The following is a 27,097-nucleotide window of genomic DNA, read 5'->3' on the forward strand; positions in this document are numbered from 1 at the left end:
AGGGGAGTGGACAAATCCATGGAGGACAGGGTATCAATGGCTACTAACTAACCTACTCCCTCTAGTACCAGAACTAGTATGCCTCTTTAAATCAGTTGCTGGGGAGCATAGACAGGATGATGCTGTTGCTGTCTTCCTGTTTGTGGGCTTTAGAGGTAGCTAGGCCACTGTGTGAACAGAATGCTATACTAGATGTGCCTTTGGTCAGATCCAGTATGGCTCTTACGTTCTTATGTAAATAATAACTAAATAAATAAGAAGTTGTTCACTCAACTTCCAGGAATATGGTGAGGATAAAATTAGGAAGGTGAGAATCTTGTACACTGCCTTGAGCTCCATGGAGGAAGGGCAGAATAAAAATGTGGTAGATTGTGTAGTTTTTCACTCATGTTCATCTTGCCCAACCAGTATAGTACATTCCTAATTTGAAATACTATTTTGGCAAGGGTGGGCTTACTTTGTGGAATACCTCACCATGAATTACACACAAACATATCCCTTGCTGCAACATGGATGTCTGCAGTGCTTTTGTACTTAGAACACTCTCACAATTTGTGGATCAGGGCTGCAATTCTGTGGGCATTTTCCTGGGAGTAAATCCCATTCAACTCAGTGGAGCTTCCTATTTCATAAATATGCATAAAATTGCTGGTTTTTTTTTTAAAAAACGGCAATTCTATTAATAGAAGAAAAACCAGTCTGGGCCTCGTATTTTGCAGTGTTGCACTGGAACACACCTGCATCTGGAGTTTTTAGATGCACCAAGGCCAGGCCCGGTAGTCTTCTTCTAGCACAGTGGAATTTGGGAGCGTAAACATCCACAACCAGTCGGATTTGGCAGGATGGAGAATGCAGATCCAGAATATGGGCTTGCAACGCCTCTGATGACCTGCCCTTTTTTGGTTTGGTGGGAGAGGCCTATCTTGGCCTTTGCCTGAACAGCCCGATTTGATGCAGGGGGGGTGGGGGGAGTTCCACAAAAACACTGGCGAGGCCCACCGGATGCTCAAATGAGGGGGGGGGGAACACACATAAAACACACAAAATTATATATATATATATATATGAGGGGGGGGAAACACACATAAAATAAAAAATGAGGGGGAAAACACATAAAACACACATAATATATATTATACACATAATATATATATAAAGGGTAATACATATATAATACATATATAAATATATATATAAAGGGCTTGGGTTTAGTCGTCCCCCTTTGCAGAGAGGAGGGACCCTTTATATATATATATATAATGTATATATTGGGCCTTTCTGCTGCCAAGACCTGGGCTTGGATTTAGTCGTTCCCCTTTAGTCGTCCCCCTTTGCAGAGAGGAGGGACCCTTTATATATATATATAATGTATATATTGGGCCTTTCTGTTGCCAAGACCTGGGCTTGGATTTAGTCGTTCCCCTTTGCAGAGAGGAGGGACCCTTTATATATATATATGTAATGCATATATTGGGCCTTTCTGTTGCCAAGACCTGGGCTTGGATTTAGTCGTTCCCCTTTAGTCGTCCCCCTTTGCAGAGAGGAGGGACCCTTTGGCAGCAGGGGGGCGGGCGAGCCCGCCACCCCTCCCCCCCCCAGCGCGCCTTAGGGGGAGACTCGGCGACGGGGAGAAGCGGGGAGGGGGGGTTGGGCTCCCCTCGCAGCCAGCAGGATCCGGCGGGATCCAGCTTTGACCCCCACCCGCCGAGCGACCCGCGCTGAGGGCAACGCGGCCGCGCTGAGGAGGCTGCTGAGGAGGAGCGGCGGCGGGAGGCGAGGGGGAAGGAGAGAGAGATCCCGCCTGCCCGCCCGCTCGCCTGCCTCAGCCGCCGCCCGCCCGCCTCAGCCGCCCAGCATGTAAACAATACATGGAAGTGGGCGAGTCGCGCTGAGGCAGGGAGCCGCCGGCGGGGCGTCTGGCGCGTCCTCCCCCCCCCCCCGCTAACCCCCGTCCCGCCCCTCCCCGGCAAGGGGCCGAGTGCCCAGTTTCCTAGAGGGAGAGAGGGGAGCGGAGACAGTCACACGCCGGGGAGGAGGAGGAGGAGGAGGAGGGGAGGGGAGGGGAGGGGAGGGGAGGAGGCTGGAGGCAGCCAGGGCAGGAGGCGAGGATGGATTTCCAGCAGCTGGCGGACGTTGCGGACAAATGGTGCTCCAACACCCCCTTCGAGCTCATCGCCACCGAGGAGACCGAGAGGAGGATGGATTTCTACGCCGACCCGGGCGTCTCCTTTTACGTCCTCTGCCCCGACAACGGCTGCGGGGACAATTTTGTAAGTCGCGGCGCCGGGGGTGGGGAGGGTGGAGGGTGGGGGGAGGGAGCGCCTGAGGGAACCGGCCCGGGGGGGAGGGGAGAAGGATCCCTTTTTGGGGGGGGAGGGGGGGCCTGTTGTTTTCTATCTCTTTCTAGAAACGGGGATCGTGGGGCCGGGGCGGGAGGAGAGCTCTCCGCCCCGCCTCCCCCCCCACCCCACCAGCCGCCCCTTTCCCCAGGGTTGCCAGGCCGCCCTGAAGCCGTTTGGGATGGTCAACGGCCTTTTCTGGCCCTGAGCATCGCCGGGGCCTGGGGCGGGAGCCGAACAATCGCCATTGGCCAGGGGGAGGACTGATTCCTTGCTTTCTCTCCCCCCCCCCCCCCGCTGTGTTTTTGTAAGAAACATCCTGATCGTTTGCTGTCTTAAGGTGCGTTTTTTGCACGTGCTCCTCAGGGCGTCTTCTGAGTCAGGGTTCACCCTTAGTGTGTGTGTGTGTGTGTATGAAGCTTGTGGAATAATAACAAAATCAGGGCACCTCTGAGCATGTGCAGAATACACTCCCCTCACCACCCCGTGGTTATGGAGGAGGTTTCCAGGGCAGTACGCATCTCCCGTTTCGGGTATGGTGGGACGTGTTATGGATAACGTTTGACTGGGAAGCCACCAAGCTCAATGTAATAATAACAAGAAAAGCAGGGGGCCTTCGAGCATGTGCAGAGGACGTTCCCCTCAACCACCCCGTGGTTAAGAAGGTTTCCAAGGCAGTACGCACCTCGCGTTTCAGGCATGATGGAACATGTCATGGATAACTTTTGACTGGGAAGCCACCCAGCTCAATGTAATAATAACAACAACAGCAGGGGGCCTTCGAGCATGTGCAGAGGACGTTCCCCTCAACCGCCCCGTGGTTAAGAAGGAGATTTCCAGGGCAGTACGCACCTCACATTTCAGGCATGATGGAACATGTTGTGGATAACTTTTGACTCGGAAGCCACCCAGCTCAATGTGATAATAATAACAACAGCAGGGTACCTTTGATCATGTGCAGAGGATGTTCCCCTCAACCACCCCATGGTTAAGGTTTCCAAGGCAGTACGCACCTCGCGTTTCAGGCATGACAGAACATGTTATGGATAACTTTTGACTCGGAAGCCACCCAGCTCAATGGAAACCACCAGCTCCCTATTGCCAAGCTGCTGGTCAGCCCTCACCCCCCTTCGGTCAAGGCAGGCCGGAAACACAGGAGGCTCTACTGAGCCCTTGGGGGGCTGCATTGGTCTTGGAGGCTCCCAAGGTGTACAGGCCTGCGGATGTGCTGGATATGCCCGTCTTTCCAAGCCCCAGTTCTCCACAGGACGGATCGGGAAGCTCCAGGATCCTTTTGGAAAGGTTGAATGGGAAGCCACCCTGCCCACCCCGGGCCTTGTTTTGCACGCTTCCCAGCGGGTGACCTGATGCACAGGCAATTGTGCCTGCCTTGTATTTACCCCAGGGCAGGAGGGGTGGTCGGTCCAGATTGTTTGCGGGGCTCCCTGCTCCCATCCATGGCTCACTAGGGATAAAGGGTCTTGGGGCAGGCCAGAGAGAAAAGAAACAAGGACAGGGTCACCTCCTTCGGCCAAGCAGCCAGAGCGGCAGATAGACGTGTTTGGGGAGGTTTTATTAGGCTGTGGAATGGGAGGGACACACATACTCTGCTCGCTGTCTCCATTGGTGGGAGCAGTCGTTCCTAGCATATCTCCAAACCTGCAAAATGGAGTCTGATGTCTGTGGTCAGTGGTAGGCCGGCCTGTAAAGAAGTGTGGGGAGGACGATGGACTGAGTTCTCTATGAGGTGATGGTTTGAGCTGCCCCTTTAGGAAAGCCCATAGGTGGGGGAAGGCTGTTATCCTTTTCTAGGGGTCAGCGTTTCTAAATGCAGGTACCAAAGAGGAGGGATATCCTTGATGCTCCTTCCCTGTCAGTTAGCTTAGCTAATAGCTTATGTATCCTTACAGGGAATTGCCCGTACCTCACCCAGCCGCTTCCTGAATAGAAGGTGGGCTTTTCTAGCTGTCCCAGCAAATGGAGAATGCGTATGAATAAAATGGAGTCAGAACGATAATTTCCCCCATGTCCAACTGCTTCCTTCCCTGCACCCATTCAGGTTCTTTAGGGCTTGGACTAAGGAGAATATTTTATTTGGAGGTTTTTTGGGGGTGAGGCAAACACCCTTTTCTTTGCCATTTGGTTACGGCATAGTCCAAGCAGGTTGTGATTTCTTAGTTTTTTACTAACAGCAGAAACAGCCACTGCCTGTACATGCTGGTCTGCGAAAGTAGCAAGATTTTCCCCCCTCCTCTTTGATCATAACAACAGAAATGTTACTAACAAGTGAATATTCCTCCTTTTCCAGATTGGACAGCTTGGTCCTAATTAGAAACTTGAAAATAATATAAAAATGAGCGTTTGCGGGTCTGATTTGTCATACACAGTTTGAAAGTTGGGCGCCTGAATAATGCTGTGGAAACAAGCTTTCAGGGGGGGGGACGGGGACTGCCTGTTATAAACACTTGATGGCTGTCCTTTCTTTGACCACTATTCAAAACAAAACGTTATGTTTGGAATTGGTGATACAAAAGCCACATGGGATGGGAAATATAAGGAGGGGAAATGGGTGCGATTTAGGATCCATCCTTTTCCTTTGAAATATGCAACAACAGAACACTACGCCAGTTTTAAAAACAGGTGAAAAGAAGCAAATATCAGGTTAATGATTTGCTTTAAAACAATGAACTGCTTTTGATTAGGGTTTTATCAGTTTCACTCCAAAAAGACTTGCACCTGCATGTGCGAATCCAACCAACTTTTCTACTCAATATTGTCCAACTCCCTTGCTTACTACACCTGCATGTGTGTAAGACTTGCACCTGCATGTGCGAATCCAACCAACTTTTCTACTCAGTCTTGTCCAACTCCCTTGCTTACTACACCCCCTGTCTCCCATGAGTCTTGTCCGTGCAGGTATTGTGATCTCCCACATAATATTAGTGGATGGTCAAAGGGGACCCTTCCTCCCTTTTTTATCAGAGGAAAAATTGGATGAATCCACCCCAGTGCTAAATGACTAAACCTACTCTTGTGAACCACCACCCCTGGGGCATGGAGCAGTCAGTCCCCACACGGGAAGAGGCAGTGCATGCTAAAAGGGAGCCTGCATTCGATGGCGCTTTTCTTTTAAGCTGGCTGTTTCCTGCAATTTCTGGCTGTTCATTCAGACAATATTTTGGAAAGGGCCTATATGGGTGACCCCAGAATAATTAGTACACTAAATCTGAAAAACAGAATCAATGTAGTGTAGAGAGCAGAGTGCAGGACTCGGATTTAGAAGAAGAAGAAGAGTTGGTTTTTATATGCTGACTTTCTCTGCCAATGAAGGAAGACTCGAACCGGCTTACAATCTCCTTCCCTTCCCCACAACAGATACCCTGTGAGGTAGGTGGGGCTGAGAGAGTTCAGAGAACTGTGACTAGCCCAAGGTCACCCAGCTGGCTTCATGTGTAGGAGTGGAGAAAAAAAACAACCCGTTTCACCAGATTAGAGTCCGCCGCTCATGTGGAGAAGTGGGAAATCAAACCCGGTTCTCCAGATTAGAGTCTACCTTTCTTAACCACTACACCATGCCGGCTCTCATTTAGGAGACTCGGTACAATCTTAAGCAGAGTTACACCCTTCTAAGCCAACTGAAACCAATGGACTCTGTTTAAAGTTGTGCTGCCAGTTTAACAGCCCCCCCCCCCACGCCTGTGAAGGCAAACTTACTAGGTGGCATTTTCTCAGCTTCATTCTTCAGCCATGCTGACATGTAATAAATAATACATTAAACAAAGAAGGCTATGTATGCAATACTGTGACATTATGGCAGTACTTGTAGCTATGGTAGTTCTGCCGAAAATGACCAAAGTTTCTCCCACCTCTTCTCCTTCTTTTAGTATAATTTTAGACCTTGCCAATTATCCCAGCCTACTTCATAAACCTTGTTATAATTCCCAAAGAAAGAAGTTACTCATATATAGAATTAGATAATAGCTTTTTTTTTAAGTCCTGGGGCAGTATTTTCAATGACACTGGGCAGTTTGCCAGGGCTGTCACAGGATAATAGCCAAGAGCAGGTAGAAATGTTACTGCACTGATAATGCCATTGCAATGTGGTTGTATCTAATGGGTTATGTTTTGTAATGGACAGTTGAAAGTATCGATCTAGTTAATGGAAATCAAACCTCAATTGATTTGTAAAGGAGCTGATCTCACGCTCACCTGGGGTTGCCAGTTCTTGAAATCAATAATTCAGGGACCTGGGAGGGTATGTGGACATAACCATTTGGAGTCAGAAGCAGGGCTCAGATCACGTTTGGATAAAGTCAGAGGACATAACCTTCTTCAGGTTGTGGAGGTAGAGTCCAGTGGCTGCTGACTGGCCTAGCAAGTCTGCCCATCCAGGAGATCCATTGCAGAATTGGTCTTTTCACTAAGCGAATCCACATGCCACTTAAGATAAATGCAACAGAGCTTGTGAAGATCCAGGCCTGCCAATTTGCGATGATAGCAGTGAGGTCTTCTCAGTGGTGGCTCCTGTTCTGTGGAATGAGGTGTCCAGGGAGGTGTAGGAGGCCTCATCACAGGTTGTGATCCATCACAGGGCTTTTCAATAATGTTTGTATTTAATTGTAGCTGAGCTTAACATTGTCACTTTATTGTGTCTTACTTGATTGTTTTGGTTGTTGACTCTTGTTTCTGTAGTGCTATTATTAAATATTGTAAGCAGGGTGGATTTGATTTAAATCAAATCAGTTTAAGTAACGATTTAAGTATCTAGTCAGCGAGACTAGATTTAAATCATGGTTTTCTACATAAAGACTTGAGTATTCTGCTCAAAAGGTTTCATTTTCATTTTTACTGCTTGCCCCTCCCTCCTCACACTTAACTACTTGTGTAGAGCTATTCCACTCCAAACAATCTTTGATTTGTTGAACTTCTTGACACTTAGCACTTAAGAGATAAGGAGTTGATTCAGCAAAGGAACAATGGGATTAAGGTCTTTTTCTCAACTCTGTATGTTTGTTTTATAATGTTTTTGCTGTGAAGAAGAGGCATGTTATCTTTGCAGACACAAATTTACAGTTTTGAGAACTGCAATGCCAAGCATCTGTGATATTATATTTTAGATAGAAAAACTGCCCAAAATAATCTTACAGAAACCTCTGGAAGAGCATGACATTGCGAATGGATTAATGGAATTCATTTACCAAAAAATTGCATGAATATACAGCCTCTTGCTACATAATTAAAAACTAATCCTTATTTCATGATGAATAACATAAGGACTATAACGTATCTTAAGAAGAAAACTGTCGTTACAGAGATTTTTCCACAAAAAAGCATTTTATTTTATTTTTAAATCTGATTAAAAAATTTAAAAATCTGATTTTTTTAAATTAAAAAAAACCACTGATTTTTTTTATCTACCCTGATTGTAAGCCCCCTTGAACTTTTAGAAAATCAGGTCAGCCCCTTGTTTTTCCTAGCACTTTTGTTGGTAGTCAACCCGAAATTTAGCTTAATGCTCCTGGTTAATGATTTAAATATACATACTGCTTCCTGCAGTGCTACTTAAGAATATGCATTCTGATATCTATGTCTCAGAGCCAGTTTTCAAAATTGCTTTTTAAAAATGTTTCAAATGAGCGGAATTGTTTTCTTCCCCTCTCAGAGGCTTTGCACATGTTGGAACTAGTTAAGTGTTCCACACGTACCCAGAATGCTGTGAAACCTGGAGTGCTTCTCGAAGAACTCCATTCATGCAGCAGGGTTATGTCTGCTTCATGTTTTTGTGTTCACTTCGCAGTATCTCCTTACTGGATGTTTTCTTCCATTGTGACTCATCCCCGAATGTGTTTCCACCCTAGATGGTTTCTTTGCTATTGACACCATTTGTGTACTGGTTTCTAAGAACATAAGAATGGCCATGGTGGATCAGACCAAGGTCCATCAAGTACATCAGTCTGTTCACAAAGTGGCCAACCAGGTGCTTCTAGGAAGCCCACAAACAAGACAACTGCAGCAGATTATCCTGCCTGTGTTCCAATGCCTCTAATATAATAGGCATGCTCATCTGATCCTGGAGAGAATAGGTATGCATCATGACTAATATCCATTTTTATTAGTAGCCACAAATAGCCCTCTCCTCCATGAACATGTCCACCCCCCTCTTAAAGCCATCACCACATCCTGGGGCAGGGAGTTCCACAATTTAACTGTGCTGGGCTTCTGAGAACCCAGATGACATTTGTCTCAAAGTTTTACATTTCTATGCCGTTCCCCCCCTTTTTTATTTCCCCAAGGTTTATCATAAATGTTTTTGCTCATGCACTTTCAGCACAATCCTTTTCTAGTGCAAACTGACGGTAAAGCTATTATCTCACCTGGTACAGCGGAGAGGTCAGTTACGTTGTGTGTAACCTCTGTGTCTCCCTTTCACCATCCTGGGTCTCTGCCTTCTCCATTCCCTTCTCTCAGATGAAACTGATGAGGGTAAAGAAGGTTGAGGTGGGTAAAGCTGGCCAATTTCACCAGTACTTTGCGCATTTATTTTTTAAAATTAAAATGTAGTTTGCAAATCATGATTGGGTACACACATGTGCAGGGGCTGACTGGCCTTTTAACCTACTGGGAAGGTTCCTGGTGGGCTGGAGCCCTGGAGAGCCACTGGCAGCCAGGAGCAAGCTGAGACAGGTGTGGCTGCCCTGTGCTATAGGGCCGGGTCGTGGTGATGTTGACAACAGGGTTAGGCTCACCGACTTGTCTCAGCTTGCTCCAGGGCTGTTTTCACATCCCATTCCTCCAATGTGGATGTGCCCTTTCTGAAGAAAGAAGCCCTCAGAACAGCAGGAGCCCCTTTGGTCTCAGTATCTACAGACAGTTATTTGAGCATGTGCTGAGTTTCCCCCCCCCCCTTGTTGCAGAGCAATTGCAATGTAGTCTGTCTTGAAATGTAATATTCAGATAAGATAAAGCTTTCTAGGCTCCCGCTGATAAAAGGCCTGATTTACAAGCAGAATAATCAAGTGTTCCCATCTTCTTGCCTTTTGGTACAGTCTGAGTATCCCTTATCTGAAATGCTTGGGACCAAAAGTGTTCTGTATTTCGTAAATTTCGTATTTTGGAATATTCGTGTATGCATAATGAGAAATCTTGGGAATGGGACCCAAGTCTGAACACGAAATTAATTTGTTTTATATACACCTAAAACACATAGCCTGAAGGTAATTTTATATGATATTTTTAAGAATTTTGTGCACATGGGGCATTGTGGGGAACCTGCCATTGGCATGACCAGCCTTCACCCGTGCCATTTTATTACCCTTTGTGGGTGCTGTAAAAGTGTTGGGTTTTGGATATCAGAATTCCAGGTAAGGTCAGGAAGCATCATATGCAAGAAAAAGCATTTAAAATGTATACATTAACAAATGACTAATAATAATGTCCTCAAATCAGCAAAAAGGAACTCTTCCCTCCCCCTCAAAAAAGTACAAGCTCTACAACAGACCAGAGCAAATAAATAATTCTTCAGTGACTGTGAAACCTTAACAAGCTTAAGACACAGTGGAAAAAGAAGGCGTCCTGTGATAGGGATGCCACAACCCCCCCCCAAAAAAAAGATGGAATGAAACCTTAGACAAAGTTTTTAACTGTTGAGCAAATATGCATGGGAATAGGTGGGCCTTTTATGTACCCAGGGCCCAAGCCATTTAATACTCAGTGTTGTTTTCCCAGCCATGGTAGAAGAATAGGTTCCCCTCCTTCCTCCCAGCAATACCTGCTAATGTCTGTTCTGGGCTGCTACTTAGATACCTCCATTTAAACAATAAGTGCTTCCAAAAAAAAACCACCCCCAAAATAAAGCAAGGTGTTTTTAAAAATATGCTGGGATTCTTAATGTGCTATTTTATCACAGGTAGGGACAGAACTAATGTAATATAAACTGGGAAAGAAATCGCTTCGTTGTCATCTAGAAACACCCTGAGTGTGTGAGCAGTTTTCACTGACAAGAATTATGTTTTGAGTTATTTTCAGCCTTCGGAAAAGCCACAACAAGTCCTTGGAATGGCTGTCATGAGCTTTCACGTAACCATTCAAAAGGGATCTTTGGTTTGGATCCGGCAGACCCCTGCCTTAAAATGCCCTGACCTATATGAAGCCTGTTTTCTGCCTGAGATTCCCTGTCCTAAAGCTGTTCGGAAGTGAGTCTCATTGATTTTAAAGCTACACTCTGCAGAGTCAAGTGTGTTTTGGGCTGCAGCCCGGTTGTACAAGTGCACTTTTGTACAAACCTTGTGGCTACTCTTATAAGTGACATTGTTTATCAATAATGGTGTGTCCTGATTTCAGGAGGGCACCTGCCAGGTTGAAACAAAGGAGCGCCCACTTTTCAGACCATCTCCAACCATCCACCCAGTCCACCTGGAAATTATTCATTAAAAGCTATTGAACCCTGACAAGCAAATATGCTTGAGTCCACTGAAATCCACTCTTACCTCCTTTCCCCAATCCTGATTACTCTTTTATTGTATTGCCGGCCAGCGTGGTATAGTGGTTAAGAACAGCGGACTCTAATCTGGAGAACCGGGTTTGTTTCCCTACTCCACATGAAGCCTGCTGGGTGACCTTGGGCTAGTCACAGTTCTCTCAGAACTCTCTCAGCCCCACCTACCTCACAAGGTCTCTGTTGTGGGGACAGGAAGGGAAAGCGATCGTAAGCCACTTTGAGACTCCTTAAAGGTAGAAAAAAGCTGGGTATAAAAAAACCCAGCTCTCCTTCTTGCCTGTTCTTTCACCTTTGCTTCACCTGGTCATATCCATGGTCCCTGTGGTACCTAGCTGCTAGCTTACTCTCCATCTCAAACCTTACATATGAGTAGGTTTGAAACCCTGTCTCCAGTAGGTGCCTGTAAAGGCTTCTTCCATACCAGCACTTGGATAGCTGTGAGATGTGGCACTGCTGTGTGTTCCCTTTTCAGTGAGTTTTCCACTCTGTCATTTTTCTTTTTCTGAGATCATTGATGTAATGATTGTTTAACAGGTGTAAACAAATACTATGGAGCTCATGGTTAATTTGTAAACTGGCAAAATGGGAAAGGGTTGAAAGCTCATCCATTGCATTTTGAAAGCCCCAGGTTCTGTCCCCATTATATAAAAGGGTCTCAGGTAGCAGGTATTGGGGAAGACTGGAGTCTTTGAAGACCCTGAGAGACCTTGGAGAATCCCTGTCAGTCAGGCAATATTGAGTGATGGGCCTGTGGCCTGACTGTGCTATATGAGGAAACTTTACATGTTTGTGCATGTGTGCTAGATCTCAATCCTGCCTTCAGTACCTCCCTGCATTTTCTCCAAAGACCTCAGGGCAGCATACATGAAGGATTTCAGTCCTGAGAGCCAGCATGGTATAGTAGTTAGAGTCTCAGACCAGGGTGTAGGAGACCCTTGTTCAAATCCCCATTTTGCCCTAGTTCCCTTGTTCAAATCCCCCATTAGCAGAGGGGGTATAGCTCAGTGGTAGAGCATTTGACTCCAGATCAAGAGGTCCCTAGTTCAAATCCAGGTGTCCCCTCAACATATTTTTGGGGAGGGGCTGTGGTTCAGTGGTAGAGCCTCTGCTTGGCATGCAGAAGGTCCCAGGTTCAATCCCCGACATCTCCAGTTGAAAGGACCAGGCAAGTAGGCGATGTGAAAGACCTCTACCTGAGACCCTGGAGAGCCGCTGGTGGTCTGAGTAGACAGTACTGACTTTGATGGACCAAGGGTCTGGTTCAGTATAAGGCAGCTTCATGTGTTCATGTGCCATGTGAACGTGCCATGTGAACAACAGGGTTGTTGCAAGGATAAAATGGAGAAGGGGAGGATGTTATGAGCCACTTTTTATCAACCCATTAGGAAGAAAAATGGGGTATAAATGAAGTAAATAAGTCTTAGACTGAGGGATACTGACTTGCCCAAGACTACCAAGCAAACTTGAAAACTTAATGGGACTTTCCACCTGTATATTCTATGTCCCCCGGTTCAAGCTTCCAAATCTCTCCTTTGCCTATTCGTTCTCATTCTCCAAACCCACTGCTTTGCCTGCCTGTGTTGTCAAGATTCTCCCCCAGCAAAACTGACCTTTTACTTCTCTCACGGTAGCTGCAGTGTTTGGTATTTTATGCATGGCCGCTTTAACCTCCTTTATTCCCCATTTCAGCCAGGATCAAATTTTTCCGGATGCACGATATCTCATTCCTGGGAAGCTCAACGCTGTTTCGACACAAAACTAACCCGGCTTTTCCCGTTCCTCTTCTGGCCCGAATTAAACTGTTCATCCTGGCTCATTACGGAGTCACAGAGTGTGCATACTCTGTTCTCGGGTTGAGCTTCCCCACGCCATCATGCCCCACCCTTTTCCAACCCCCTCCTCAAAGCAGCATGCGAATGGGAAAACAGAAGATTGGCTTCTCTCACAGCCAGTCACAAAGCAGTGTGTAAAGATTCAAGAGCTTCCTGCTTCCTGCTACCTTTTGCTCTTTCTGAGCAAAAGAAAGGCTTTTTAAAAACGAGGCTTGGACTTCTTCTCCCCACCTTCTTTCAGGTACCTCTGTTTTTTGTTCTTAAAATGCTTTTTTATGTGGCAGTTGGGTTTGGGGGGAAGGGAATCTTCCCTCACAGGGAGCACTGCGAAGTAAGCCAATTACAGAGCAGTATTTAAAGGGGTGGGACTTGATTTGAGCTTTGGAGACTGTTTTTCTGTATTCATGGTTTGATTAGCACACAGTTTCGTCCCTGGTCATTCAAGCCAATGCGTAGTTTTCCCCAACACGGGTTACTTTAATGTGCGATGAACCCAGGTCCAAGCAGGGAGATCCAACCCATGCATAAAAGACCTTTGTCAACTTTTTAACAGCTTTCCCTTAAACATTTGTGAATATTCCCTGTCTTCCCAGTAGCTCAGTCAATGGGAGCTTATAGGTGGTAAACAGAGGTAAGTTTTAAATCACCTATATATATTGGACCTTGTGAAAGATAGCTATTCTGTTGATCTCCGTTCTCTCATCATGTTAATAATGGTAATGCATATGAAACATCAAGTCCTACTAAGTTCTTCAGCAAGCTAGCAGAGGTGAGAGCTGAATGCTCTTTGGTACATAGTGGTGGCAAAAGTGAGTAAAATACCTCCCCCATTATCAGTTTTTCTGGCATCCTTGACAGTCTTATGCCTCTCCTTTAAAAAATTTTATTAATGTAAACGTAGAAAGGCTTCCTTACAAATAGAGAACAATCCTGGATTGTATGGGTTGGATCTGACCAGCTGCTTTCCTAGAGAAAAAGGTAGGGACAGTCCTTTTTTACCACTAAAGAAGGCGGTGCTGGGGGTCATGGAGCCTGCATGTGGGAAGGGTGTTGTACTCGGAAGGGGAATTCAAAACTGGCTGGCTTCAACCCAGTTTGGGGACAGATACATTTCAAAGGCAGGTAATATTTTGAATGATCTTTAGAAGGCTGAATTATAGCATTCATGCTGAACAATCATGCAAATAAATGCCCAGTGTTACAAACTCGATTGCAGCATTTTGTTTGTTGACTGTCGCTGCGGAGTCCACTACCATAAACAGACAATTTAAGAGCAATGATGTTAGCCAATGTCAGCCAGTATCAACATATTGGCCAGGTAGATTTAAGGGAAGGAAGCTATCCACTCCCTTGGGCACTGAACCAGCAAAGGAAAGGGGCCTTTCAGCAACCAGCAAATTATCTTGGCCTTGTTCTCAGAAAAGTTTCCCAGCTGAATACAGGCATGCATCGCTGACTATTTCAGATTCTGCCTTAGGTCAGTTGAAGTTAAACATGGAGCAGTGTGACCTTACAGGGTAAACAGAACTGGCTTGGTTTGGGCAGGAAAACAATACTGCTCCAAAGCATACAGGGTTTTATTTTTTCCTAGTGTCCTGTCACATCTATTTTCTTTTTGCTCATGGATGACTTTCCTCTTGCGACTTCACTTGGGTTCAGTGAGTTCCTTAGCAAAAAGGTCTCCCTAACACTTCCCAGTGTAGTTATCTTTGTGTTTTTAGTGGGAATTAAACCAAAACCACTTGCTTGCATCCCTATGTAAATAAATGAGCCAGAAATTCAGATGCATAATCTGATTGATAGATTGGAAAAGACTTCACAATGCACCAAGGATTGGCTGATTCGATATATAACTGGGCTCCTGATCTTTCATATTTGCATCCAAGGGGGAACCTCAGCAAGTGGAATATCTCTTCTCACTGGGGCTGCCACACAAGTGAGCCCCTGTGCCCTTAGCAGCTGCATAACCGGCCACACTTAGCAGATACTTTTTCCCTACCTGCACCTCCTGTGAGGGGAAATTTTTTTTGCTGTCCCAGAATCACAGGTTCCGTGTGGAGGAATAGCCACATTGTGGGGTGGGAAGTAGAGTGGCGTGCAACAAGGAGTTGAAATTTTGGGTCCTTCCTGTTCTGCACTCTTGGCACCACTGAGAAGAGGGGACGAGATCATCCCCTTGTCTCTCCTCTCTGCAGCCTGCTGACCCTCACAGCTGTTCTTCAGTGTGGATCCTGTGATGCCAGGAGCGATTTTTCCATGGGTCAGAGAGAGCGGCAGGGGTGGAGGGGAATGGTTGGATACTGCCCAATATATAAGAGCTTCATGCTCTTTGGGAGAAAAAACACCACCAAGTTAAAAACTCATTATTATTAGCATGTACTTCAGTGCTCTTCCATGCAAGTCCCAAAGCATCTAATTTCTTGCTGTTGGGGGCGGGGAGTTCAGGGATTATATGCAGATGCAATATGTGCTCTGAACTGCAAGGCAATCAATATTTTTCTCTATTATATGCAAAAAAGGGAACTTACTGCCGCCGCCGGGCCCACGCCGCTTCCTTCTGCCAAGAACGGCCTGGGGCGGCCTCCTGCAGCTGCAGGGAGGCTGCCCCGGCCCTCGCCCGGCCGCGCCGCCGCTCCTCGCAGCCGAGAGCGGCTGCCTCGGCCCTCACCCGGCCGCCCCGGCCCTCGCCTGGCCGCGCCGCCGCTTCTCGCGGCCTGGGGCGGCCTGGGGCGGCTGCCTCGGCCCTCGCCCGGCCGCCCCGGCCCTCCCCCGGCCTCGCCGCCACTCCTCGCGGGCGAGAGCGGCCTGGGGCGGCTGCCTCGGCCCTCGCCCGGCCGCGCCGCCGCTCCTCGCGGCTGAGAGCGGCCTGGGGCGGCTGCCTCGGCCCTCGCCCTGCCGCGCTGCCGCTCCTCGCGGCCGAGAGCGGCCTGGGGCGGCTGCCTCGGCCCTCGCCCAGCCGCGCCGCCGCTCCTTGCGGCCGAGAGCGGCCTGGGGCGGCCTTCTGCAGCTGCAGGGAGGCTGCCCTTGCCCTCGCCTGGTCGTGAGGCCGCCACCGCCAGGCCCGCACCGCTTGCTGCCGGGAACCCAGGTAAGCCTGGGGGGGGGAGGGGTTATAAGCCGACCCTCGGCTTATACGCGGGTGCCTAATTTTTCCCCATTTTGGGGGAGAAATTAGGCACCTCGGCTTATACGCGGGTCGGCTTATACACGGGTATATACGGTATATGCTAATGACAGGGCTTTGCTGTCATACACTTAATTAGGCTAAAGATGACTCCGGAAAGAAATCCATTCTTCTTTTGCTAGAGAACACCTGGTTATTAATTAGATGGAAATTAAATGTTTGGAATTTGGACAGCCACAAAACCACGAGTAGTTTTGGATGGTCAGCTAGTATAAGTTCTTTAAATATCCCATCTATCGCATTTCTTCTTCAATGGGGCTTGGATATGAGCACATTGCTTTCTTTCCAATCATATGTGTAAGTATTTCTAGCAAACTGATTACATTTAATTGAAATGTGTATAGCACTGAGGCTCTCGTACTTTGGCCACATTATGAGAAAAGACTCTTTTTAGAATGGCAACGCTGTAATAAAAATATTTCAATTTCGGACTAATTGGAAAAGACAATCATGCTAGGTAAAGTTGAAGACAGCAAAAAAAGAGGAAGACCCAACATGGGTGGATTGACTCTATAAAGGAACACGGCCCTCAGTTGGCAAGAACTGAGCAAGGCTGTTAATGTTCGGACATTTTGGGGGACATTAATTCATAGGGTCGCCATGAGTTGGAAGCGACTTGATGACACGTAACGCACACACAGCATGAGTCAGTGTTACAATTAAGGTTGTCCATAAAATTATTGTATAGTAGAGGCCCTGGTCTTTATACATGGTAGAAGCAGTTGTGACTCTGCCCAAAGCCTAAGCAAGGTTAGGAAATCAGCAGTTTCTCATGGGTTCGCATACTCCACTTTCTTCCTCCTCCCTTACAAGTGGATTCTCCAGTACTTTCCCTTCTCACAACTATCCAAGATACAGCATTATGTCTGCACTTTCATTTTTACTAACTGTGGTTAGCAAAACACAATTTACAAAGTTTGGGTAACAAATCTTGGCCTGGATCCTACTGAGAGAAGTTTGAAGTGTAGCTCCGACTTTGCAAGGAGGAAGGCTTCTTAGGCTAGAGGAACTTTCTCCTACCTAAGGCAGGATCCTGCCCACTGTTGCAGATATAACACAGATATGATTTGCTTATCTTTATAAATGAAAGGGAGATGGAATACGCAAGCAGGAGATCAAGGAGAGAGATTGCATGAGTCCATGAAGCTTTCTTGATCGCCTAGTCATCAATAGAAAACTGGGTAGCATTATGACCACAATAATTTTTAATGGCTTTCATTCCTCCAGTATTCTGGGTGGTTGGGCTTGGTAAATTGCTTTGTGTATGGTGCTGAATGGGATGGAAGGCAGCATGGTGTAACCCGATTTTAGAAGCTAAGCAGGGCTGGTACTTGGAAGGGAGACCACCGAGGAAGGCAGTGGCAAACCTTCCTCGCACTTGCCTTGAGAGCCCCTCGCTGGGGTCGCCATAAGTTGGCTGCGGCTTGACGGCACTTTGCAGACACACATGATGCTGAATGTGGTTTTGCATAGTCTTGTGAAAGGAGACTGCTGTGGTTTCATTTCATATGATGTGGTTCTTGTGTAATGTTGTTTCTTGCTAGATAAAATTTGGCTGAGATGTGAAACTGGCTTTGCTGATGTTATTCCCCCTCCCCCCGATTCAAAATAAAGCATCCATGGCATATTTTGACATCCATTTTTTCTTATGAAAAATTAGCATGTTCACCTGCACATAAGGAATATTACATCTCTTCCTGTAAGTGTTCAAGAAAATGTAATCAGATTCGTCCTGTTTTGGAATATTGAAAGACAGTATCTATTTTCTGAAGCTGTGTGTGTGTTAAATGCCATCAAGTCGCTTTTGACTTATGGCAACTCTATGAATTAATGATCTCCAAAATGTCCCATTGTTAATAGCCTTGCTCAGGTCTTTCATCCTTGATTGAGCCAATCCCTCTCTTGTTGGGTCTTCCTCTTTTCCAGCTGCCTTCAACTTTTCCTAGCATTATTGTCTTTTCCAGTGACTCTTGTCTTCTCCTAATGTGACCAAAGTACAATAGCCCCAGTTTAGTCATTTTAGCTTTTAGGGACAGTTCAGGCTTGATTTAATGTAGAACCCACTTACCGTATATACTCGCGTATAAGCCGAGTTTTTCAGCCCAAAAAAAGGGCTGAAAAAGCCGAACTCGGCTTATACGCGGGTCAATACAGTAGGGGAGGGGGGGAGGGGGCAACTTACCGCCACCGCCTTTTCCAGAGGCCCCCTGCGGCCGCAGCGAGGCCGCTCAGCTGCCCCCGCCGCCTTATCCCGGCCGGGAGCGGCCTCTAGAGGCCCCCTGCGGCCGCAGGGAGGCCGCTCAGCCGGCCCCGCCGCCTTCTCCCGGACGGGAGCGGCCTCCAGAGGCCCCCTGCGGCCGCAGGGAGGCTGCTCAGCCGCCCCCGCCGCCTTCTCCCGGCCGGTAGCGGCCTCCAGAGGCCCTCTGCAGCCGCAGGGAGGCCACGCCGCCGGGCCCGCGCCACTTCTTGCCGCCAGGAGCGGCCTGGGGGGAGGCTCCTGCAGCTGCAGGAAGGCCGCCCCCGCCGGATCCGCCGCTTCCCCCCGCCAGGAGCCCGGTTAGGTAAGCCTGCGGGGGGGGGAGGGGTTATAAGCCGACCCTCGGCTTATATGCGGGTGCCTAATTTTTCCCCATTTTTGGGGAGAAATTAGGCACCTCGGCTTATACGCGGGTCGGCTTATACATGGGTATATATGGTATTTGTCTTTTCGGTGGTCCATGGGATCCATAAAAACTTTCCTCCAACATCATATTTCAAAGGGATCTTCTTCCTGTTAGCTTTCTTCATTGCCCAACTTTCACACTCATTTGTTTATTTGTTTGTCCTGCCCTTTCCCAGCTGGGGTCAGGCTCAGGGCTGCTAACAACAGTACAATATTACATTTGTGTAATGAGGAATACTATGGCATGAGTTAATTTGATCTTGGTCGGCAGCAACACATCCTTACATTTAAGGACCTTTTGTAGCTCCTTCATGGCTGCCCTTCCCAGTCTCAGTCTCCCTTTTGCTTGATGATGGAGTCAAGGTATAGAAAATCTTTAACAATTTCGACTTCTTCATCACCAAACTTAACATTGTGTAATTCCTTAGTAGTCATTACTTTTGTCTTCTTGACGTTCAGTTGTCATTCTGCTTTGGCACTTTCTGTTTTAACCTTTATCAGTTGTTGTTTCAAGTCTTCACTGTTTTCTGCCAGTAATGTGGTGTCATCTGCATGTCTCAAACTGTTAATGTTCCTTCTACCAATTTTCCTTCATCTAAATCTACTCCAGCTTTCCTTATGATGTGTTCTGTGTAGAGGTTGAAGAGATAGGGAGATAAAATACATCCTCGTCTGACACCTTGGCCAATTAAAAGCCATTCTGTTTCTCTATATTCTGTCCTAACAGTAGCCTCCTGTCTAGAGTATAGGTTGCACATCAAAACAAAAACTATGTGGTGCTGGGATTTCAGGTTATTGATACATAACATTTAATTTCTCAAATTTGTTTAAAACAAGGTTTTGAGATTTGCTTTCCTTTCTGGCACCAGTATTTGCAAACAGCAAGTTTAAGTGGTAAGCTTTTGCTTGGACTGATCATTTTGGCTACACATGCATATTGGGTTTGGCTGTTGTTTTTTAGGAAGCTTCCATGCAAATAGAAATGAGAGAGCCAGCGTGGTATAGTGGTTAAGACTCTAATCAGGTGAACCGGGTTTGTTTCCCCACTCCTACACATGAAACCTGCTGGGTGACCTTGGGCTAGTCACAGTTCTCTCCGAACTCTCTCAGCCTCACCTACCTCACAAGGTGTCTGTTGTGGGGAGAAGAAGGGAAGGAGATTGTAAGCTGGTTTGTTTCTCCTTAAAAGGTAGAGAAGATGGGCATATAAAAACCAACCTTCTTCAAAAATAAACTAGCCTTCTCGATGACGTGCTGTTTTTCTACAGATGGGGAGTTTATTGGTAGAGAAAACTTCCAAACAGTTAGATCTCAACCTTCAGCCTGAAATGGTACTCTCCAGAAAAAGCTTGTTTGTTTGTTCTAAATACTGATTGTCTGGACTCTTGAGTTGACATTGGCAAGGCAAAGAGATTGGATCTGCTCTGATAAACTAGGGGTTATTTTTAACTATACATTGTATGGTTCTATCATTAGGAATCTCATTACACATGTGCTTATATAACAAGCCTTTCAGAAATGACTTTGAAATTAATCCTCTTTATACCTACTTATTTCGAAGGAAATGTGGAGGGGTTTTTTAATGGAGGACTTGCAACCCTGGTGTGTGTGTGTGTGTGTGCGTGCGTGCGCGCGTGCGCACGGTCTTTCAACTTCCTTAGCTGATCTTGGCAAATATTTAGCATCCTACTGCTGACCTCAAGTAACTGAACCTTGTTAAAGTTGTGCAAGGAAAATCCGCCACACCACTTTAAATGATCACAGAGACATGGCGAGCATGTGATGAAGCCACCACTGATTGACATTTTTGACATGATGGTCATCTTTGTGCTGCTCACAGTTTACTACATCTTCAAAAGACCTATGAAATATGGCTGGAGCTAAGAGACTATACATATCAAAAATGCACTGGAGTTTTATTACTGCTAGTAGCCACCCCCTAAAATGTCAGCGTGTGCTGGTTTTCATATAAAAAAATAGTTGTTGGGAATGAAAAGCCCATCCCAAGGGATGGTTGGAAGTCACATGATGCAGCAACCCGGTTTGGGTCTGGTCAGTGCCCAGACAGGAGGCTTCCTGGGAACCCTATCAATGGTCCCTGGTGGAAGAAAATTATAAATATGAAAAGCAAAATAATTGATACACAGTAATATACCATCAGGTAGTTCTAATTCTGGACCAAGCCAGGGTATGTACCAAAGAATCCGCAAAATGGTTTTGGGGACAGATGGGGGATTTCTCTACTAACCTGAGGGAAGCCTCAGGTTTGCAGAAAAATCTTTAATTTTTTAAAAAGCAAGGATAACTGCCCAAGATAATAGAAGCAGCACCTGTTGCCTTAAGAAAAGAATACCCCCTGAGTTCTTGCAAGACTACATTCTGAAACCTCAGTGGCCATTTTGAGAGAGGCTAGGCCTCACGGCAATATTGCCGAACCTTCCAAGCCTTGGTTTTTGTAAAGCTAAGCATTGGGGGTGGGGGGTAGATGGGAAGCCGAAACAGCCTTCGGAAAAATCCCACCCACCCCCTTTCCTGCCATGTCTTCTGACGGAGGAGGGCTCAGCAGGGCCAGGCCCAGCAGGAACCATTGGCAACTTGCCACCCATGTGACTGAGCTAGGCCCTCCAGTGGTGGCCACCATGCAACTCAGGTGGGCCAACTGGTGGCAGTGACTTTTGCAACTTGGCCAGACTTTTCCCAGGAGAGGCCACCAGCAGAAGGGAAGAAGCAGGGACTTCAGCCAGACGTCGGGCAGGGAAGGTTACTAGATAGTACCCCCGATGGTTTGACTTGGGCATTGAGTGCCCCCACCCTTCTGTGGAAAAGTATTGCTCCGAATGGACCAAAGCCTTTCTGGTCCATTTCATCTTGACACTAAGTTACAAGCGACTGAAGAAGAGGCCTGAAAAGGATTAGAATCCAGACTTTCCTTTTCGCGTTTCAAACAGTGTGGAGATCGACCATATCTTCCCATACTTAGATCATTCTACTTTTGAGCCCCATTGGTTCAGAATTGCATAGAGTATTGGCTTCATTAGTTGCTGTACTTGTGGTGTACCATCGTGCCAATTATTCTAGTACCTGGAGGTTGACAACCCAACAAAGAAGGGAAAGCTGAAGACTGTGGAGGGTGGGTGGGAAGAAAAGAAGGAAGCAGGAAAAGAAGAAATGCTATGGGGGCCGCCAGGGGAAGGAAAGAGAAAATAGGGGAAAATAAGATTCTTTTCCTTTCTTTGTTTACTGTATGCAAGACTTGCAGTACTAAAAACCAGAAACTGTGGGAAAACGATAAATTAACCATTAGAGTCCCATACTTCTGCACCAGCCTCCCTTAGATCTCATGAAATGAGTAGTTCTCGCTCTGGGAGAGGAGGCCATCTTAAGAGTGGGTGTTTCCTCTTCCTCTAGTTCCTGGAGGCAGGACCTAAACTTTTAAGTGCCTATCTCTGGAGGAAACGCCCCCGCCCTTTTCAGTCTTGTTCCTGCCTCGTCCGGGAAGAGCAGTGTAGCCACAGCTCTCTACCTTGAGCTATTCTATTTTCACTTATTCTATTTCTATTTTCTATCTCTACCTAGTTTTAATCTATTAAAAAAAAAATCTCCTTCTATATCTCTATCTCTCCCCTTTTAGTGTTAGTCAGAGGCGGGGCAGGGGAAAGTTTTCCTTCCCGCCAAAACAAGATGGCGACCGATCGTCTTGATAATTACATCTCTGAGGGAGATTTGGACCCGGGTCTACTCCAGGCAATGCCGGTCGCCCGGGATCCGCCTACTGACAATCACTCCGGTGATTTACTAGGCAAATCAAAGAAAGCGGCAAACAAGCGTAAGAGAGGAAATTCTCATTCAGGCAGCGCAAAACGCCTCCTCTCTGCAGCTCGCGCCCGCGCGTCGGCGGCTGCAGCGGTTAAAACCGCAAAGGGGACAGAGAAAGAAAAATCCTCCGGATCCAGGCACGGCCGGGGAAAAACAGCGGCTTCGGCCGTTATCCCCTCTACCAGCAAACATGCTAATGATCAGGCCGTAGGCGTCTCGCCAGCAGAAAAGCCTGGTCCGGCCGAGTCTGCAGCCGCGTCTGAAGCCGGTAAAGTACTTTCCCCCCCCTTCCGTCTCAGTCTGCCGCAAGTGAGATTGCTCTCCTCAGGGCAGAGCTCGCGTCTATAATTAAGGATGCATTTGCAGAGGGGCTGCGAGCGGTTCAGCTTCCTTCCCCGACCCCTTCTGTTTCTGGCATGCAAATGCAAATTCCTAGGGACAATGACCAGGTGGGGGATGGGGAGCAGACAGGTCAAAATACTTTGCAAGGGAAGGGCAGTTGGCCCACTAAGGCAGCTCTAAAAGCTAATGCTCCCTCAGCCACAGCAATCTGAGCAGGTTGCCTCCCCCTTATCCTCTGATAACGAGGTTTCTGATAGAGAGGAGGGTGAATTCTCTGAAGGAGAAGACCCTTCACCCCAACCTGCCAAACAAAATAGGCTATTTGAGGCTGAAGATTTTCAACCTTTTTTAACTAAAGTCCTGGCTGCTTTAGACCTTAATGAAGACTCAACCCCCTCTCAAGACAATAAAAAAGGTGCAAAAGAATTTTTCCATATGCATAACATCTCTGACAGAGTGGTTCCTGTACCAGATTATTTTTTGTCTTTGTTACAGGGGAAATGGGAAAGACCAATGGGGGGAAAGCAGTTTCCACCAGTTACTAAAAAACTATATAATGTGGCCACTAATGCTTCTGAGTTACTCAAACTCCCTCTAGTGGAAAGCCCCATTACTGCATTACATTCTTCTGATGCAGTCACAGAAGAAGGCCTAGTTTCTATAAAAGACCCAGTTGATAGGAAAACTGAACTGGCCTGTAAAAAAGCCCATGAAGCCTCAGCCCTGGCTATTGGCTCCTCCATTACGTCTGCTTTAGTGTCCAGGGCAGCTATAGTCTGGACTAGGAAGTTGTCCAAGCTTATTCCTGAAGAAGATAGAAGTGCTATGGAGGGAGTTTCCAGAATCCTGCGGGCAGTATCCTTTCTAGCAGACTCTACACTAGATACTATGTGCTTCTCAGCACGGGCCCTAGCTACCGCAACTGCAGCTAGGCGGGCCTTATGGTTACGTCCATGGCAAACCGAACACAGATCTAAATCTGTACTGATGGGATATCCCTACCAGGGCAAGAAATTGTTCGGAGAAAAATTAGACGAGATATTAGTGGAGTCAAAAGATAAGAAGAAGTATCTTCCAAGAAGTCTACGTAAGGAATCAAAGGGATTCTCTACTTCTACTTCCTTTCGTCCATTTCACCCATACTCAAGATACAGACCTGATCAGAGGAGAGGCCAGTGGAGCTATAGCAGGGGTTCCTTTCGCAGAGGAGGGCGCTTCTCTAGGAACTCCAGAACTAACAACTTTCAAAGTGACAGAGGGGAAAAGCCCCTTTCGTCAAACAAGACAGTGACGCCAAATGCGATCCAGTAGGGGGCAGGCTCAGCCTGTTCCACAACCAATGGTCCCTCTCCCATCTGGACCACTGGGTTCTACAGATTGTCTTACACGGTTACCAGATCCAATTTTCCAAAATTCCAAGAGATCGACTGGTAGTGTCCCCTGTGTCCCGTCAACCGGACAAAAGACTCAGAACTCTAACAGCCATACAACATCTGTTGGAGATAAAGGCAATAGAATATGTGGCCCCATCGGAACAATTGTTGGGCATATATTCCGTATTCTTTACAGTGCCAAAAAGAGATGGGGGATGGCGGGCCATCCTCGATCTAAAATACCTAAACAAGCATGTAACATACAGAAGATTCAGGATGGAGACGCTGCACTCCATATCGGAAGCACTAAGACCAGGAGACTTCCTTACCTCGGTAGATTTAACCGAGGCGTATCTGCACATTGCCATTCATCCAGACCACAGGCGATTTCTGAGGTTTCTCCACAATGGACACCACTTTCAATTCAAAGCCCTCCCCTTCGGTTTGGGGTCAGCCCCACGGGTCTTTACCAAGGTTCTGGTGACCTTGGTAGCGCTAGCACGTCAAGAGGGCGTAAGAATCCATCCTTACTTAGACGACATTCTAATCTGTTCATCGTCAAAGACTCAAAGCGCTCGACACACAAGCATCGTACTCAAACTTTTGAAAGACCACGGCTTTTTAGTAAACCAGAAGAAAAGTCATCTTCAACCAACTCAACACCTACGTCATCTGGGTGTATATATCGACACCATCGCCAACACCTTTGTCTTACCCCCAGACAAGATTCGCAAAATTTGCAGCTTGGCCAAATCAACAATGCAAGCTACCACGGTTCGTCTCATGACCCTGGCGAAGTTGCAGGGTCTAATGATATCCTGTATTCCGGCGGTGCAGTGGGCCCGTCTACACTCCAGGCCTCTTCAGTGGTTCTTAAAGATCTATCAAAAAGACATATTGGTCAAGAAGAACAAATCCCTGCTTCTTTCTACAGCGACAAGACACAGCCTCAAGTGGTGGACCATTCCAGAAAATCTTCAAAAAGGGGTCCCATACATACGACAAGCACCAGTCCAGGTATTCACGGATGCATCTCTCACAGGTTGGGGAGCCATTCTGAACGGTCATCCAGCACAGGGCACCTGGTCAACTCAAGAACAACAGATGAACATCAACGTCCTAGAACTCCGTGCAATTTATTATGCCCTCCTGCACTTCAAACGTCATCTATCAGGCACAGATCTACTGGTGAGAACGGACAATGTGGCAGCCAAAGCTCACCTCAACAAGCAGGGGGGCTCGCGGTCTTCTGCTCTTCACAAAGAAGCCCTGAGAATCCTGTCCTGGGCGGAGACCAACCTGTGTTCCATAACAGCGGAACACATTCAGGGAGTGCTCAACGTAGACGCAGACTGGCTCAGCAGGCAAAATCTCAACGAAGCAGAATGGTCTCTGAACCAGGAAGTCTTTCAGCTCCTCACGAATCGGTGTGGCATGCCCCTAGTAGATCTCTTCGCATCAAACACAAACCATCAGCTGCCATGGTATTACACCAGGTATGTCCAGAAGGGAGCGGAACAGACAGACGCACTCACGGCACCATGGCCAGCGGGACTGCTATATGCCTTTCCACCGTTCCCACTCCTTCCCAGGGTCCTCAGACGAATCAATCTGCTTCAGGCCACAGTCATTCTTGTGGCTCCTTACTGGCCGCGTCGCCCATGGTTTCCCACTCTGCTAGAGATGTCCATCGCAGAACCGTGGACGCTTCCACCTCGACCAGATCTCCTCCTTCAGGGGCCGATCCACCACCCGGACCCAGGTTGGTACAGACTGACCGCCTGGGTATTGAAAGGAGTCGCCTCCTAAAACTAGGTTACGACACAGAGGTTGCTGAAACTATTCTTTCATCCCGAAAGCAATCTACAAAAAGAATCTATAACACAACATGGAAAGCTTTTGTCAGATGGTGCCAGAGAAAACGCGTGGACCCTATCAAGCCACAAATCTCCAAAATACTGGACTTTTTACAGGACGGACGAAGACAGAACCTGTCTCCAGCCACACTACGCCGACAGCTGGCGGCAATAGCTACTATTGTCCCAAAGCTTTCAGGTTATCCCTTGACTAGACATCCACATATTAAGGCCTTTCTAAAGGGACTCACCTTGATTTCTCCTCCAGTTAGACACAGATTCCCTACCTGGAGCTTACACACAGTATTAACAGCCCTTACACGGCCACCCTTTGAACCTCTGAAGCATGTCACATTAAGCTACCTGAGGATGAAGACGCTTTTTCTAACGGCTGTAACTTCAGCCAGGCGGGTGTCAGAGATAGGAGCCCTATCCATCAGACCGGGTCTTTGCACTTTTCACAAGGACAAGGTGGTCCTTGCTCCTGACCCTTCCTTTATACCAAACGTTAACTCCAATTTTCATAGGAACCAAGACATCGTCCTCCCCTCGTTCTGTCCAAATCCTAAAGCTCCACAAGAGAAAATTTGGCACACCTTAGATCTCCGACGAGCCCTTAAAACATATATTTCTCGTACAGAACACATTAGAGTATCTGATGCGCTTTTTATCAATTTAACAGCACCTAACAAAGGTAAACCCATGTCCCGTGCTTCAATTAGTCGCACTATCACTCAGTGTATTGCTCAGGCATATAGAGCGGCAAAAATTCCAGTACCTTCTGGCTTGACAGCTCACTCAGTCAGAAGCGCTGCCACGTCAGCGGCCTTCGACCGCAGAGCTCCTATAGAGGAGATTTGTAAGGCCGCCACGTGGTCCTCAATCTCCACATTCGTGAGGCATTACAAGCTTAACCTGTATGCCTCAGCTGATGCCGCCTTTGGCAGGCGGGTTCTTCAAAGCGTTCTCCAAGACATCTGATCCCACCCGGGCAGGGACAGCTCTTTTAAGTCCCACTCTTAAGATGGCCTCCTCTCCCAGAGCGAGAAAGAGCCTTGGTTACTCACCGTGAAGGCTTCTTCTGCTCTGGGATACGGAGGCCATCTTGCCCGCCCAGACGTCTAAGTAAAATTAGGAGGATGCTGTTCAATTGAATTCTCACAAATTGGATTCTCTAAAATAATTTGGCTCAGTAA

At 47.1% G+C, this 27,097-nt stretch overlaps 1 protein-coding gene and 1 non-coding gene across 2 annotated transcripts in view; both read left to right on the forward strand.

The window, feature by feature from the left end:
* Positions 1-2,080: 2,080 nt before the first annotated feature.
* MTURN (maturin, neural progenitor differentiation regulator homolog) overlaps positions 2,081-27,097 on the forward strand; it is a 32,369-nt gene continuing 7,352 nt past the window's right edge. The window contains exon 1 of the mRNA XM_056857480.1: positions 2,081-2,270. Within this exon, the coding sequence (XP_056713458.1) occupies positions 2,109-2,270 (162 nt within the window). The 5' untranslated portion in view covers positions 2,081-2,108. The remainder of the gene's footprint in view (positions 2,271-27,097) is intronic.
* On the forward strand, positions 11,827-11,898 carry TRNAW-CCA (transfer RNA tryptophan (anticodon CCA)). Its single transcript has one exon. It is a non-coding gene; the product is annotated as a tRNA-Trp (tRNA).

This window comes from Euleptes europaea, chromosome 11 (genome assembly GCF_029931775.1).
Source record: "Euleptes europaea isolate rEulEur1 chromosome 11, rEulEur1.hap1, whole genome shotgun sequence".
Taxonomy (NCBI): domain Eukaryota; kingdom Metazoa; phylum Chordata; class Lepidosauria; order Squamata; family Sphaerodactylidae; genus Euleptes; species Euleptes europaea.